Source organism: Rutilus rutilus, assembly GCF_951802725.1.
Source record: "Rutilus rutilus genome assembly, chromosome: 11".
Lineage (NCBI taxonomy): Eukaryota > Metazoa > Chordata > Actinopteri > Cypriniformes > Leuciscidae > Rutilus > Rutilus rutilus.
The window spans coordinates 34,468,612-34,483,098 of NC_140216.1; the positions used below are offsets into that span (position 1 = coordinate 34,468,612).

Below are 14,487 nucleotides of genomic sequence, written 5' to 3' on the forward strand. Positions count from 1 at the left end.
TTGGGTTTAGTGAAGTAAATGAATATTTATGTGTCTTAACAGGGTGTTGAAGGCATCAGAGGGCGACAGGGACATCTTGGGCCCAAAGGAGATGATGTGAGTTATTGCTGTCCGTATGATATACCCTACTCGAGAACACTTTTAAAGAAACCTGGTTTGTTTCTGACAAAATGTAATGTGTTGTTTTAGGGTGCGATCGGAGCGCCGGGAGAGAAAGGAGCTGCGGGTGCCAAGGGTGACACTGTGAGTGACGGATTGATCAGTTCTCAGTAGATTTATGCTCAAAATGATAATAATTATGTTCTGAAAGAATCACTTGAAATGTCTTTGATAACTTTAATGATGATGAAGAGGATGTTATGTGTAGGGTGAGCCAGGAAACCATGGATCTGATGGAGCATCAGGAGCCCCAGGAGAGAAGGTGACTTATGATGATGATTCAAAATTCATGGAAAAACATTTCCATTTGTACCTGCTACACTGCATGCATATCCAGTTTTTATGATGCTGTATTTGACATTTTTTGTTAACTAAAATTTTGTGACAAATTGATGATTCTTAAATCTGCCTCGTTCAATGATAAAAACTTTGGAAGATTTTGAGATTTGATTTGCTGTCTGCTTGACAGGGAGACCCAGGTCTGCCCGGAGCCCTTGGTGTCAGAGGAATTGTGGGAATTCCAGTGAGTTAATCAATTCATGTATATTTATGTGCATGTGCTCAGTGCTGGGTAGTGACTGATTATATTTAATCTGGGTTATGTACTTGTAATTACATTATATTAATCTAATTAGATTAAATTATTATAGAATGTACTGTATATTAAAGCTATCGAATGACATTTTGCACACTATAATTTGTAATCTGTGACTCACCTTGACTTAACAATATTGCATCTCAAATTTAGGGCTTGCCAGGAAAACAGGGACTCGTGGGGCCCGCAGGCCAAAAGGTTAACATCATTATATAAAAAAAAATATATATGCTGAATCTCATTTCAATTTTAAAACAGTGATGCCATAGCAAGCAATTACACTCTTTCCATTACAGGGTGATCTTGGTTCTATAGGACTGACTGGTCCAGTTGGACTTCCTGGTAAAGATGTGAGTATTATGGTATTTCTTTTTGCACTTGTATGCATGTTTTTTTTATGATTTATAATCATGTCAATGTTATATTTTAGGGAGCAGTTGGACCAGCAGGAGAAGATGGAACTCCAGGAGCCAAAGGATCCACTGTAATAAAAACACAATTCAGAAATCTTTTTTTTTCTTTTCTTTGGTGCACACCATTCTGTCCTGAGATTACAATTCATAGTAATTTGTTGAAAAAATTATCCAATTAAATCAACAAACTTTTCCTCCTCAGGGTGAAACGGGAAAACAGGGTCCAGTCGGCTCAATGGGCCCGCAAGGAATCCAGGTGGGTTGGGGACAGACCTGTTGGTTTGATTATGGATCTTAATGGCTGTGTTCCAATATGCATACTTATTCTATGCAGTAATGTACTTTGCTGGAGATGGCAAAGACAGTACATGTGAGCAAGTTTCATGTTAGTGTGCAAAAAAAAAAAAAAAGTATGTTATTACAGTATATGTGTGACTACTAATAAAAGGCAATTATTAGGTGAAGCGCTGTACAATTATACATTGCTATAATCATACAGTACATTCATACAGTATTTCATTATTATTTTGACTACTTCCGCAGGGAGACAAAGGTGACCAAGGACTCATGGGTCCCCGTGGAATCAAGGGTCACACGGGTCATAAAGGAGACCAGGTGTGATCATTGTTTATTGTAATAATCATAACAGAGCATACCTTATTATTGTTCGCTGTGTGTGATCATGTCATTTTTTTTTCGTTCTTTCAGGGTCCAATGGGTCCCGTCGGTCCCAAAGGAAGTGAGGTACATTAAAATGCCCCAGTCAAACTATGCACTCAGTGACCGTATTAAATACCTGCTGGTTCCTGCACGTGAATACTGTATAATTTTACACTAATATCTTTCTCTCTCTTCGTTCTACAGGGAGATCCAGGTGTTTCGGGAGAACCAGGCGTGAAGGGTGATCAGGTTCGCCATGTGTATAGCAGCATACCCAGTCACACCCTCTAATTATGGTATTCCAGTATGTGTACAGTAGTGTGATGGTTTTTAATAATGGTTTACAGGGGCCTCCGGGTATTACTGGAATGAAGGGAGAGGTAAGTGTGCCACTTAAACATTCATTCAAGGTGTATTGTAGAAGAACAAACAAAGATTTAAATATAAATATTTATATATACAATAAATCAATAATATGAAATAAATTATATAATAATCATTTTTATAATAAATCATCAAATAAAATGAAATAAATTATTGTATGTGTATGTATATATATATATATATAAACTAGAGCTGGAAAAAAAATCCAAACGTTTGTGTGTGTGTGTATATAAATATGTAGAAAAAAGAAAAAAACTAAACGTACCACAAACTTAACACTTTTTGTTTTTTTCTTCTCATTCTTTGTTTTATCTAAGCGTGGAGAGAAAGGCCAGCGAGGAGCTACAGGAGCTGATGGGCGTCCAGGACAGCCAGGCCATGAGGGTCTGGCGGGACCCCAGGGAGCCAGAGGTCTGGAGGGGGAACGAGGCCTAACAGGGTCCCCTGGTCCCAGAGGTCTACCTGTCAGTATATTGCTTTATGACATTGTTCACTTTCATCTAGTGCGTTACTTCTTTAGAAATGCTTTCTGTGCAGTTGTTGTTGATGTTGTTGTTAAAATTTGTTTTTAAAAGGGGCCCAAGACGAATGACGAGAAGATCCGTGAGATTTGTTCAGTTATTGTTGAAGGTACGACATGTTTATTAGTTATTAAAGTCACCATGAAATTTTAAATTGACAATTTTATTGTAAAGGATTTATAAGTGCACATCATTATTATTATTTTTCATTCATGTGCCCTCGTAATCTTTTATCAAAATACATCAACATCTCTTCTCTGATGACGTGTTCACTGGGACGAGGACGGGGCAACTTGTCACTCACATGAGATCGACCAATAGCAAACCACATCTATCCAAACAATTACTGACAGACAAAATCAATTCCCACCCTACATTTTTTTCTTGTTCGAGAAGCTGTTTCAGGGGCTGTTTACACGACAACGTTTTCAACTAAAAAGGGAAAACTTTTTATGCGTTTTGGCAGCCTGAAAAACACAAACTTTTAAAATCGGGTTTCAAAGTGCAAGTTTTTGAAAACAATACCGTTATTGTCTGTGTAAATTACAAAAACGTGAATTTGTGAAAACGGTGACGTAATGCGCATGCTTGTAGGCGTATAGTGTTGCTTCACAAAGTGACATCGCCAACTGCATGGCCAATACAGCATTTTCAGTCGTTTTTACAGATCTGTGTGAACGGAGATCGTTTTGACAATGGTGTCGTCTGTACAAATGCAAAGGAAAACGTTTCCATTTTTAGTAAATTGTTGTCGTGTAAACATACCCTCAGCACCTCATGGATGCCCAATTCAGTTCCTGAAGATTTATCTTCCTGCAAAGCTCAGCTCCAACCCTGATCAAACACACCTGAACTTCATCTTCAGGAGCACTTGATAATTACAGACAGGTGTGTTGGAGGTAGATAGAGGTAGGTAGATCTCCAGGAGCAGGATTGGGCACCCCTGACCTACATCAATTGTATTTTTCTTTATAAATGGCAACTTAACTGTAACATTGTATTGTACCAAACAGAACATTTAGATGCCTACAAGAAGGAACTAGCCAAGAAACCTCTGGCCCTTGGAGCCCCTGGAAGTCCAGGACTCATGGGACCACCTGGACTGCCGGGACCAGCAGGTCCTGCTGGAGAAGCCGGACCCAGAGGAATTATGGGCCACAAGGGGCCTCAAGGATACTATGGCCTTCCTGGAAAACCAGGAGTCAAAGGTGCCATTGATTTTACTCACTTCTTATGATATTTCCAAACCATGTATCACTGTTTCAAATAGTGCTCTGCTGTCAGCTGAATTAAAGCTAAGCTCTTGAGGATGCAGTGCTGTGATTGCAGTGAGCCTTTGATTCACAAGCATCTTTTATTTGTTTTTATTGACTATGAATTCTCAAGATCAAACACTCGTAACTATGAAATATTGCGTTAAGCTTCAGCTGCATCATGCAAATTATATTTACCTTATAAAAAAATCATTGAAGATTTCACAGCATAAAGACCATTTTTATTAGTGGTGCAACGGATCACTAAACTCACGGTTCTGATTATATCACTGTTTTTGAGTCACGAATGGGATGTAACTTTGCTTTTCATTTATTACTTAACGCCCACTTTAAGTACTTCGATACCACAGCAAAAATCTAGCTTTTAATAATGAAACATTCTTAAAGACAAGTGAACAGTCAGGAATAATATAAGAACACATACACACATTACAAGCATTGACAAATACAAAATAACAAAGGTAACAAATAAAGTAAGGTCTAACAGTATTCAGGTACAACATTTTTATCATTAAATGTAAAATAACACTAGATATAATCTTTGTTGTTTTGTTGTTTGGTCAACATTAATGAGATTTTTAAAGGCTGCTGTCACTTTAACGGTACGTTCACACGGGGCGTGAGCGTCAACGCTTCCCATTGACTTTGAATGGGTGACGTCAAGCGTTGCCGAAAAGAATTGTGGATCCGTCGGCGGCGCTTCACTGGCGTTGCTCGCGGCAGAAGTTGAGAATTTTTCAACTTCTGCCGCGAGCAACGCCAGTGAAGCGCCGCAGACGGAAGCGTCAGCCAATAGGATCGCTCTATGCAAATACAGTAGCCAGGCGGCAGCCAATCACGTTCATCCTGTTCAAGAGCAGCAAACTGAGGATACATTTTAAATTTCATTGGCTGACGCTGCTATGACCATGGCGTCAGTGCCAAACTTCAGCCACGCCTTCCGTCAAGCGTTGACGCTGACGCCCCGTGTGAACGTACCGTAAGACCTAATGAACGGATCCAATATAATGATACACACCTGATTTCTTTCTCAACTGTTTACGTTCACTTAAAGCAGAACTTGGTAACTTTTTTAACTTAATAAAACTGTCTAGAAATCATTTGGATGGTTAAACAACCTGTTCTGGTGATATTGGTGACTCTCTCCGCTCCCCCCAGCGTTCCCAGGCGGAAAACCAACCTTGCAACTTGGGGACTACCATCCCGGCAAGATAGAAATTGGAAGTCTCGTGAGAAGCGAGAACGAGAACGAGCGCGAAACATGAATTGCTTTACGGCAATTCGACATAAACACACATGCATGTATGATGTATTACCAGATTACCCACCTCGGTAGACATAGCTCCACACGATACAGTTGGCTTGCTCCGATCATAACAAACGCACATGAGCAGCGGTAGAGAGGGGGAGGAGGCCGCCGCAAGTGAGTTTTTTACGACCGTGTTGTGAAATATACACCCTCCCACAGCTGTAGGGGGAGCTCGTGGGGAAAACATGCGACAACAAAAAGGAAAATCAGCGAAGAAGTGACTAGAGTTTGCTAGAGTTGCCGAGTTCTGCTTTAAGACCGACTGTGCCGACTGTGTTTACGAGAATACTTGCCAAGACAGGTATTTTAACATAATTTTGTGTGTATGAGTCTGTCAAGCGAAAGGAGACGTGAAAGAGGGATCAATTCGGTGTTCGTGCGCAATCTGAAACGCGCCTCTCTCTGTGTGTGTGTGTGTGTGTGCTAGAGGTGTCAGAAAGTAAAAGTCCTGCCATATGTTTATTCCATATGTTTTATTACTCAGCCAGCTGATTTCACTAATTAATCTCCTGGCTGAAAAACTGTGCTAATTAGCAAATCCAGGTGATTGGAACAAAATACTGAGGAGGACTTTTACTTTCTGAACCTGGACTTTACACCTCTGGTGTGTGCGCACTTCAGGTGTGTGTGGCTATAGCCCTACTCACAGATAACACAACGCGATCGAGTTCTCTTTTGCCTCTTCTTGCGCTTGAACTTGTAAATTGTCCAGAAAAAACATGGGCAAATGATACATTTTCACTCTATGATGGTTAAACTTAGCAGTTAATCCGTGAATTGCATGTGTGTCGAAACCGTACCAACTGCGATCCATTGCACCCCTAATCAATTATACTAGTAAAGCTTTTTAGTTGCTAAAAAGTATAAACTATCAATCAGACAACAGAAGGCATTTAGATTGTGTACAGCAGATTTTCCAGCAAAGTTGTGATCATGTTGACAATTAAGAGGCCTTAGAAATTTGCATATTAATATGATACAGTAGGCTTTATCGGCTTAACACTTACAAGTCATTCCGGCAACTCTCCAATTTTAAGAGTTGGTGAACACATTGTAAATAGCCTCTTTAGTGATCCACATCATGCTAATGGTGCTAGCTAAAATTCCTTAATATCACGCGGTGTGCACAGCTGAATCTTTTTTTTATGCTATTTCATAGATGGATTTTGCCTTTGAATTTACAGGCTAAAACTGCGAGCTCACATTGATTCCCATCAGTTGCTGGCGGTTTAGGTCATTCAAGGGTAACAGCCTCCGGAATGTGAAGCGTTGCAGTTGTTTTGTCCTCACAAGCGGAGGCTGTTGTACAGTGTGTGCCGTCTGCGCTAATTGCCGGCGAGCCGAGGAGGAATGCTACACTTGCTAATGGGACAGAGATTGAGAAGCAATAACAGGATGATTAGAAAAGCCCCCCGACTGCATCTCAATCTTCCTCTTATTTCTGCAGAACCTCGGAGGATATCAACATGATTGTTGAAGTTTATTAACGCATCTCCTCCAGAGGAAAATGTTCTAGCATTCTGTGAACAATGATGCCTAGCAGGGATTTTTGACAGTCTAAATGTCAGAAGTCTCACAGAGGTTCTGAAGACCTGTATAAGAGCTTAAAATAGATAGAATGATCGAATACTCCTGATTCACAAATGTAAGCGCTATTAAAACTACACTATTACCAAAGTTGGATATAGATATTAGCGTGGATATAGATATTACCATATTAGAATGATTTCTGAAGGATCATGTGACACTGAAGACTGGAGTAATGATGCTGAAAATTCAGCTTTGATCACAGGAATAAACAGGAATATTACATTTTATAATATATTCAAATAGAAAACAACTACTTTGAATTCTTATAATATTTCACATTATTTCTATTTTTACTGTTTTTTTTGTTTTTTTTTATCAAATAAATGTAGCCTTAGTGAGCAGAACCGACTTCTTTCAAAAACATTAAAGCATGTTACCAAAATTATCCCAAACTTTTAATTGTTAGTGTAACTAAAAGTACCATGTACAGTAAATACATGAATACGGCAAAAAATCTGTACTAAGGGTGTATATCAAACTATCATAATATTATCTGATTCTAATTATGATTATCTGACCCTTTTTTTGTAAAGCGATTTGAATATTGAATTGCATATTAATTGTACTATATAAATGTCTATAATGTGATCGATTTGATTATCTAATGCTTTTTATGTCTATGCATTTGTGTAGGTGATGCAGGACAAAAAGGTGACAAGGGAGATAATGGAATTGGAATTCCAGGAATTCATGGAGAACCTGGACCTCAAGGTACAAAATGCTAAACCTCAACCATTCCAAAAACTATTGATATTTTAGACTGGTACAAACTGTTGATAGTTCTATATAGGGATTAGATATTTAGACACTACTTTGTAGTCACATTTTCAAAAGCCTTCCTTATCAAGTCTGATTTCATTATAACAGGACCAGCTGGCAAGCCTGGCATCGGCAAGGACGGTGCAGATGGTGCCAGAGGAGAGGCCGGTGTGCCCGGGACCCCAGGAACCCCTGGAGCCAGAGGAACCCCGGGTCCTCCTGGGCTTTGTGATCCTTCAAACTGCTACAGGCCTCAACCTCTTTACCTGGTCGGCGGGAAGAAGTCCGTCAACATCAAGGGTCCATGAACAGAAACATAGAAACCTTCTAGAAACCTTCATCACGTCATCATCAAGAGAGCAGATGCAGTCCATTTCCGACAAACTTGAAGAGACTTCAGACGGCGAGTTAAGCAAACGTGACAGTTGTATAGAGACATACAGATGAAGCTCCTGATGGTGCTTCCAAATCATATGGTTTATTGTTGTACCTTGTACATAAACTAGAAGAAAATGTTTGTTCTTTCAGATGGTTTACAGTAAATTGCAGATAAATTAATTAATCGGAAATCGATGTTTCAGTTCTTGGGCCACAAACCGGTAAATATCAATGGTGAAGTAATTTTTTGGACGTCTACATGCCATACGATTGCATTTCTGCGTGTATTTTTTAAAATTTCTCATAAAATGTGATTGTAAAGACCAATGTTAGACATGGTGCCAGACATTAAGCTACGCCAACAGAACGACAGTGATCCAACAACAGGGCAGCTTGAAATAAAAGCTTTCACCACCATGCTACCTGCGTGTTACGGCTTATTTTCCATGAAAAGCTTTTATAAGCGCTTTCTGTCAACCCTTAGATCAGATCCCATTCGTTTTAAACAATTAGTCGCAGAAAGTGTATTTCTCAAAAGAGAACTGTACTTTCAGACGGACTGATTATATTTACAATATTGTCTTAAAAAGCTTTTAGTATTTATATACAGCAGAGCTCCAATAACCAGACCTAGCCTTAGAATATTTAATGATATTATTTGGTTATTATTATTATTATTCATGGCATTGGCCTTAAAGGGATAGTTCACTATAATTCACAATATCCTTTTTAAGGGTTAGTTCTCTAAAAAATGAAATTTGTCATCATTTACTCACCCTCATGTCATTTCAAAAGACTTTAGTTCATCTTTAAAACACAAATGAAGATGAAATCTGAGAGATTTCTGTTCCTCCATTGACAGTTCGTGCAACTCCCACTTTGACACACAAAACGTTTGTATGGAGATCGTATCTGAAGAGACATGATCGTTTTATATGATGAACAGATTTTTGTTGATGATTTTATTCACATATAGACATTCATCGAAACACATCAGATGTAGTAATGCTCAAGCATTCTTGCTTGAAGTGCGAGAACCAATGAGGTTCAATGTTTAAAGCGATTGAAACTCTTCAGAAAAAATATTTTTACGATCTCTAAATGAAATTTGAAATATCAAAGTGGTAGTTGCACGGATTGACAATGGAGGGACAGAAATCTCCCAGAATTCATTAAAAAGATAATTTCTGTTTCGAAGATGAACGAAAGTCATCTTATAGTACGTGTTCGGAACGACATGCAGGTTTTTTTTTGGTTGAACTATCCCTTTAACCCTGGGATCTCTTTATGTTTACATTGACTAGTAGACTGGCTGTACAATGTTTTAAGGTCATTTTCAAGATAATTATAGGTACAGACTGGCAAAAAGGAACAATTCCGGAATGACGATTTTATTGTAATACAATCATTTGCGAATTAAATTAAGGTTTAATACGCCTTGAGCTTCATGTACAGCATCAGTGACTGTCAGCTGCCACAGAAAATCAGTTCGACTCGTAAAGGGCTTAAAAACAAGCGACTGTATTCTTCCTTATAAAAATGTAACATGGTCATGACAGCTGAGATTTGCACAAATGGTGGGGATTTTAGCACTAAAGTACCTTTGATCTGTTCATAGATTTAAAAAAAATTAGACATTGAAATTGCATTGATTTGAAGAAGAAAAAAATTCACCTAAATGCATCTAAGACAATTATAAAAATAACAATTATAATAATCATCATCTTTTATATTAACTAATACATTTGACCATTTTTTGTTTGTTGTGGTTGTTTTTCAGGAATAAAAATATTCACACATCACTGATGAACACTGTATACGGCATTGACATCATAAGTTGTCCCCCACAATAACAGCCAAATCCTATAAAATGGACTTGTTCCACTCTTTATTAACACATACGCTCTCCCTCCATACATACACATACATCAAACTAATTACGATTAATTATAGCACCAGTGAATCAGTATAAACAGGTAGATTATACCATGCATAAATTATACTATTTTACATCACCTGCACCTGTAGCTCATTAGAATAATTTAATGCAAATTGGTATGAAAAAACAAATACAGTCATTAACAGCTTGAAGAAGCCAAACAAACAGGAGGATACAAAGTGTATACTGAATACAGTGGAGGAGAACATAACAGTAATGCTGATAGCGAGTATTTCTTTGGCTTGCACTAAAAAAGCACCATGAATTTACATAAATTTGCATCAGTAATAAGCTCAGCAATTCAAAATACATCACCAAAACATCAACTCTTGGACAAACAATTAAGAAATGCAGGGGAAAAAAGAAACAAACTTGATATTGTGTATATAATACTAGTTACAAAGAGATTTATCATGAGCATTGAATGGTATCATGTGTGGTTTTGCTTTAAAATATAATTAATCAGTCAACATATTCAGTTAATTCTTACCACATCCACTAATGATGCTGTAGCTCATTTCAGCCATTTTGCTCAATTCAACATGTGACCTCACACTAAAGCCCCGCCCCCCCAAAGAAAGGCAACCTGAACGTGCTAAATGACTGACAGGCAGCGAGACTTTCTGATAGGCTGAAAAAGCACAGACCACTCCCCCTGTCACAGAGACACCTATTTCAGTGATATCTGTCAGGAAATTGTAGGAACAATAAAAAAAAAAGTATTTGCAGCAAAAAAAAAAAAAACTTTCCTTTACAAAACTAACATCTTCCTTTTTTTAATCTGAATATCTGCGGGTGGAAAAGAATAGATAAAAAAAAAAAAAATCACAAATAATATCTTTAAGTAATACGATAAAAGATGAAACCCCCTTCCATTCAAGAATATATCAATATTTTACCAAAAACAAGGCAAAAAAAAATGTAACAGATCTTTAGGCAATAAGTCAAAATTGAATATTTTTTGGATGTCAGTTTCAGTCAAGCTAACTCACAATCTCCTAAACAAAAAAAAAAAAGATCTTTTCGTAACTGTTAGTGTGAGACGAGAGTTTGTTTTGACGCAGTCTCTCTTCTTTCAACGGCTTTATCTGAACGCTTTAGTGGCACAAATGATGCTGGTGCACACTCACACTGGACTTTTAACCAGGACTTTGTGTTCCTAAACCATCATAATGACAACGGCAATGCCGTTTGAAAAGGAAAGTGCTACGCAAAACTATTACAAATGACATTATAAGAGGCATCAATGGTGTATTTCTGCAGTGACAGCCATTTTTGGCAATTGTTTTAATGACAAACCACCTGTGTTAAACTAAACATGCATTGAATTGAGCAGCTGCCTTTCAGTCATCACAAACGCAAGTTTAATGATTCAACATGAAAACAAAGGCAAGTTATTCACTTGATGCATGGCTACAAGGAGATATATCTTACAAAACGTAGACAAAAAAAAAGAGCAGAAATGCACTTCTCCTCCATCTCCAGGATCTCTAATGATCCTCAATGAGATTTCCTATTGATGAGTGCAAAAGCGTTCCTGTCTTTTCCCAGAGGAACAGAGCGCTCCATCAATAAATCTCAAGCAGAGAATTCCCCAGACTTGATAAGCACATCCTGAGCCAATACCGATATCGCTAACAATGCATCAACTCCATGACCTCAGTAAACGGCGTGAGTGTGGGCAGGATTGTGTCACTATGACATCACGGTCTGGTAAGTAAATGTCTTTCTGTCGTGACAGGATTGCTCGTCCTGTTACATGAAACGCCTGAAGTAAATTACCTTGAGCTAAAACTTACTAAACTACCCACCCGCCCTCCCCTAAAAATTAAACTCTGACCGGCAGGACACTTGTGGGCTTTTCACACTTTAAATTGTTAACCAAGAGCCATTTTTAACCCTGGGTTAATGTGTTTCGCACTATACTAGGTAAGCATTCGATCCTGGGATGTCATGTAGAGTGTAAAATCTTAAAAATCTGGGTTAATATTATTGGGTTAAATTCACTGAGTGGACAAGTACAGTATAATACTGTCTCTTCTTAACGTTTAACTGTTTTAGACACTGTACAATCACAGAAGTGTTAGCATTAATATTTAAGGCATTTACAAGATTTCAGAGCAAAAAACTTCAATGACTTTTCCATGACCTTTCAAGCGACTCGCTAATGAATCAATTCTGACCGATGTGTGAACCAGTTCAACTGATTCATTGAAAGAACGCGACTTCAAAATATCTAAGCGATTCAATATTGTGGAGTTCATAATGACACATTTCTTTTTATATTCACTATAGAAATGACCCATACATTTTCCATGATCACAATCACCTTTCAGGGTTAATCTAGAGCTTTCACAACCCACAGTTGGAAGCGCTAATGCTAAATGCTAACACTTTTTCAAAACTATAGACCTTGGGCGCCAGAGAAACAAGCGCACAGCCATCTTGTGTTTGAACTTCTGTTTTTGCGGTAACTGTATATTTTGTTACAGATGGCATCACTGTTGAAGAGGATGAAGTGGAATTACTTATTGTAGAGTTAACTAAAGCTATCACGAGCGTTGTAATGTTTGAGGCGGATGTCATGACAAATGCCAGTAGACCGGGAACATTTTAAAATGTTCATTCACAATTCAGTGAGATCTTACCTTCATGCTGTGGAAACACAGACCGGAACAGACAGAACACAACAAGCGCAGCGCTGAAAAGGGGCGGGGCTTCATAAGGTCTATAAGTGTGAAATGTTGCTTAACCCAGGGCTAAAAGTAGACTTAACTCAGGGTTAAAGACATTAACCAAAGTGAAAAGCCTATTACAAACACACATTTACATACACACACACACACACACACACACACACACCCTTCAGACGCTGGAGTTCTCCTGATGGTAAAGAACATATTCTTGGCTCATTGAATGTCCAAGTTCATAAATAGTTGTTAGCCCAGGACAGTGAGGGGTGTATTAAGTGCCCTTGACGTTTTTGGTGTGAGGTCTTGATGCCAGACTGGCGTAGTAGGCACACTGTGAGGGGTCGCACTGCCCTGTCGGTCCAGGAGGTCCGGGCTGACCGTGAGGACCAGGGTTACCAGGCTCTCCCTGAGCACCTGCGGCTCCAGGAAGACCATCTTTTCCATATCCTGGCATACCTGCAGGACCTGTGGTGCAAATATGATCTCAGCCGTCGTTTATCATTACAACACGTTTACAAAGAAATGTTCGAGTAACAATTCACTCCAAAATCAAAAGAATATTTTTTATTAAATTTATATGAAATAAAATTAAGATACATTTTGAGACACATTTTTTTAAGCACATTTCACTCCAAAATATTGATTTCACTAAAGAAAAATATGGTATTTTTATGATTGTAATGTGGAAAGAAAATAATTTTTCAAATCTAAAATGGTTTTAAATCGACAATACAAAAAATATTACCATGATGAATTACTTATAGTTTAAAATAATTATTAATCATAAAATCATAAAGTATTATTATTTTCTGCATTAAAGTCGGGATACTGGTGTCAATCTTAAAACAGGCTTCCTTTCCATTATTAAACATATCATTTATTTTTTCTTTTAAGGTTTCGGTTGGATTTGGGAAATTTTCTTGACAGTTTTCATGAGATTCATCCAAACACATCATTGATCTAAATCATAAATCTAAGCATTGATGACCAAAAGATCTTACCAATGGGGCCAACTGGACCAGGCTCTCCTCTCTGTCCAACACCGTCTTCTCCCTTTTCACCTTTTGAACCTCGTTCACCTAAAAACAGCGTAGGTTGAAAAGATTAAACTTCAAACATCAATCGAGCAAAGTAACAATCTGTGGTTAGTTTGTGGTACCTTTAGGTCCAACTGGACCTCTGGGTCCTTCTGCTCCATTTTGTCCAGGCATTCCAGGCTCTCCAGTTAGACCTTGTCTGCCAGGAGATCCATCTTTACCAGGGGAACCAGGCGGACCGGGACGGCCAGCCGTGCTCTTGATATGAGCGGGTTGCATTTGAGCCATGAGGTAAGCTAGTTTAGCTGTGAAAATCAATGGAAAGTTTAGAAAATATAAAAAAATGTTTTGCTAAGTATCAAGTGAAATACATTTTCGCCAAATTAATCTCACCATCCAATTGTTTAGAAAGTTCCTCTTGAATGAGCCGTCGCATTTGTTCCAGTGATGGCGTATCGCCCTTAAAAACACGTAATAAATATCATGACATCATTTCGACGACATCAGCATCACACATTTTCTTTTAAAATACTATTGTAGACTCACTCTTAGACCTGGGAGTCCCGGCTGTCCTGAAGAACCAGGGGGCCCAGCAGGACCCACTTCCCCAGGGGGTCCCGACATGCCCATCATCCCCGTGTGACCCTTCCTACCGGGAGGGCCAGGGTTACCTGGAATACCCGGATCTCCAACGGGTCCTTTGTCTCCTTTTATTCCATTATCACCCTGCAGAAACAAGCAACCAAGTAAAACAAGTGGTGATTTGATGATTTTGA

At 38.5% G+C, this 14,487-nt stretch overlaps 2 protein-coding genes across 4 annotated transcripts in view; one reads left to right on the top strand and one right to left on the bottom strand.

Annotated features, from left to right (window-relative positions):
- col9a1c (collagen, type IX, alpha 1c) overlaps positions 1 to 8,463 on the top strand; it is a 39,642-nt gene extending 31,179 nt beyond the window's left edge. For all 3 annotated transcript variants that reach the window (XM_084423002.1, XM_084423003.1, XM_084423004.1), the window contains 17 exons: positions 43 to 96; positions 190 to 243; positions 368 to 421; positions 629 to 682; positions 908 to 952; positions 1,051 to 1,104; positions 1,185 to 1,238; positions 1,370 to 1,423; positions 1,711 to 1,782; positions 1,876 to 1,911; positions 2,032 to 2,076; positions 2,175 to 2,207; positions 2,529 to 2,675; positions 2,787 to 2,841; positions 3,746 to 3,940; positions 7,539 to 7,616; positions 7,773 to 8,463. In XM_084423002.1, coding sequence (XP_084279128.1) covers positions 43 to 96; positions 190 to 243; positions 368 to 421; positions 629 to 682; positions 908 to 952; positions 1,051 to 1,104; positions 1,185 to 1,238; positions 1,370 to 1,423; positions 1,711 to 1,782; positions 1,876 to 1,911; positions 2,032 to 2,076; positions 2,175 to 2,207; positions 2,529 to 2,675; positions 2,787 to 2,841; positions 3,746 to 3,940; positions 7,539 to 7,616; positions 7,773 to 7,972 — 1,284 coding nt within the window. In that variant the 3' untranslated portion in view covers positions 7,973 to 8,463. The remainder of the gene's footprint in view (positions 1 to 42; positions 97 to 189; positions 244 to 367; positions 422 to 628; positions 683 to 907; positions 953 to 1,050; positions 1,105 to 1,184; positions 1,239 to 1,369; positions 1,424 to 1,710; positions 1,783 to 1,875; positions 1,912 to 2,031; positions 2,077 to 2,174; positions 2,208 to 2,528; positions 2,676 to 2,786; positions 2,842 to 3,745; positions 3,941 to 7,538; positions 7,617 to 7,772) is intronic.
- Positions 8,464 to 9,913: 1,450 nt separating this feature from the next.
- The window catches only part of col22a1 (collagen, type XXII, alpha 1), a 59,597-nt gene continuing 55,023 nt past the window's right edge, over positions 9,914 to 14,487 (bottom strand). The window contains exons 61-65 of the mRNA XM_084422997.1: positions 14,258 to 14,437; positions 14,105 to 14,171; positions 13,834 to 14,016; positions 13,676 to 13,753; positions 9,914 to 13,139 (exon numbers count right to left, since the gene is read on the bottom strand). Coding sequence (XP_084279123.1) covers positions 12,946 to 13,139; positions 13,676 to 13,753; positions 13,834 to 14,016; positions 14,105 to 14,171; positions 14,258 to 14,437 — 702 coding nt within the window. The 3' untranslated portion in view covers positions 9,914 to 12,945. The remainder of the gene's footprint in view (positions 13,140 to 13,675; positions 13,754 to 13,833; positions 14,017 to 14,104; positions 14,172 to 14,257; positions 14,438 to 14,487) is intronic.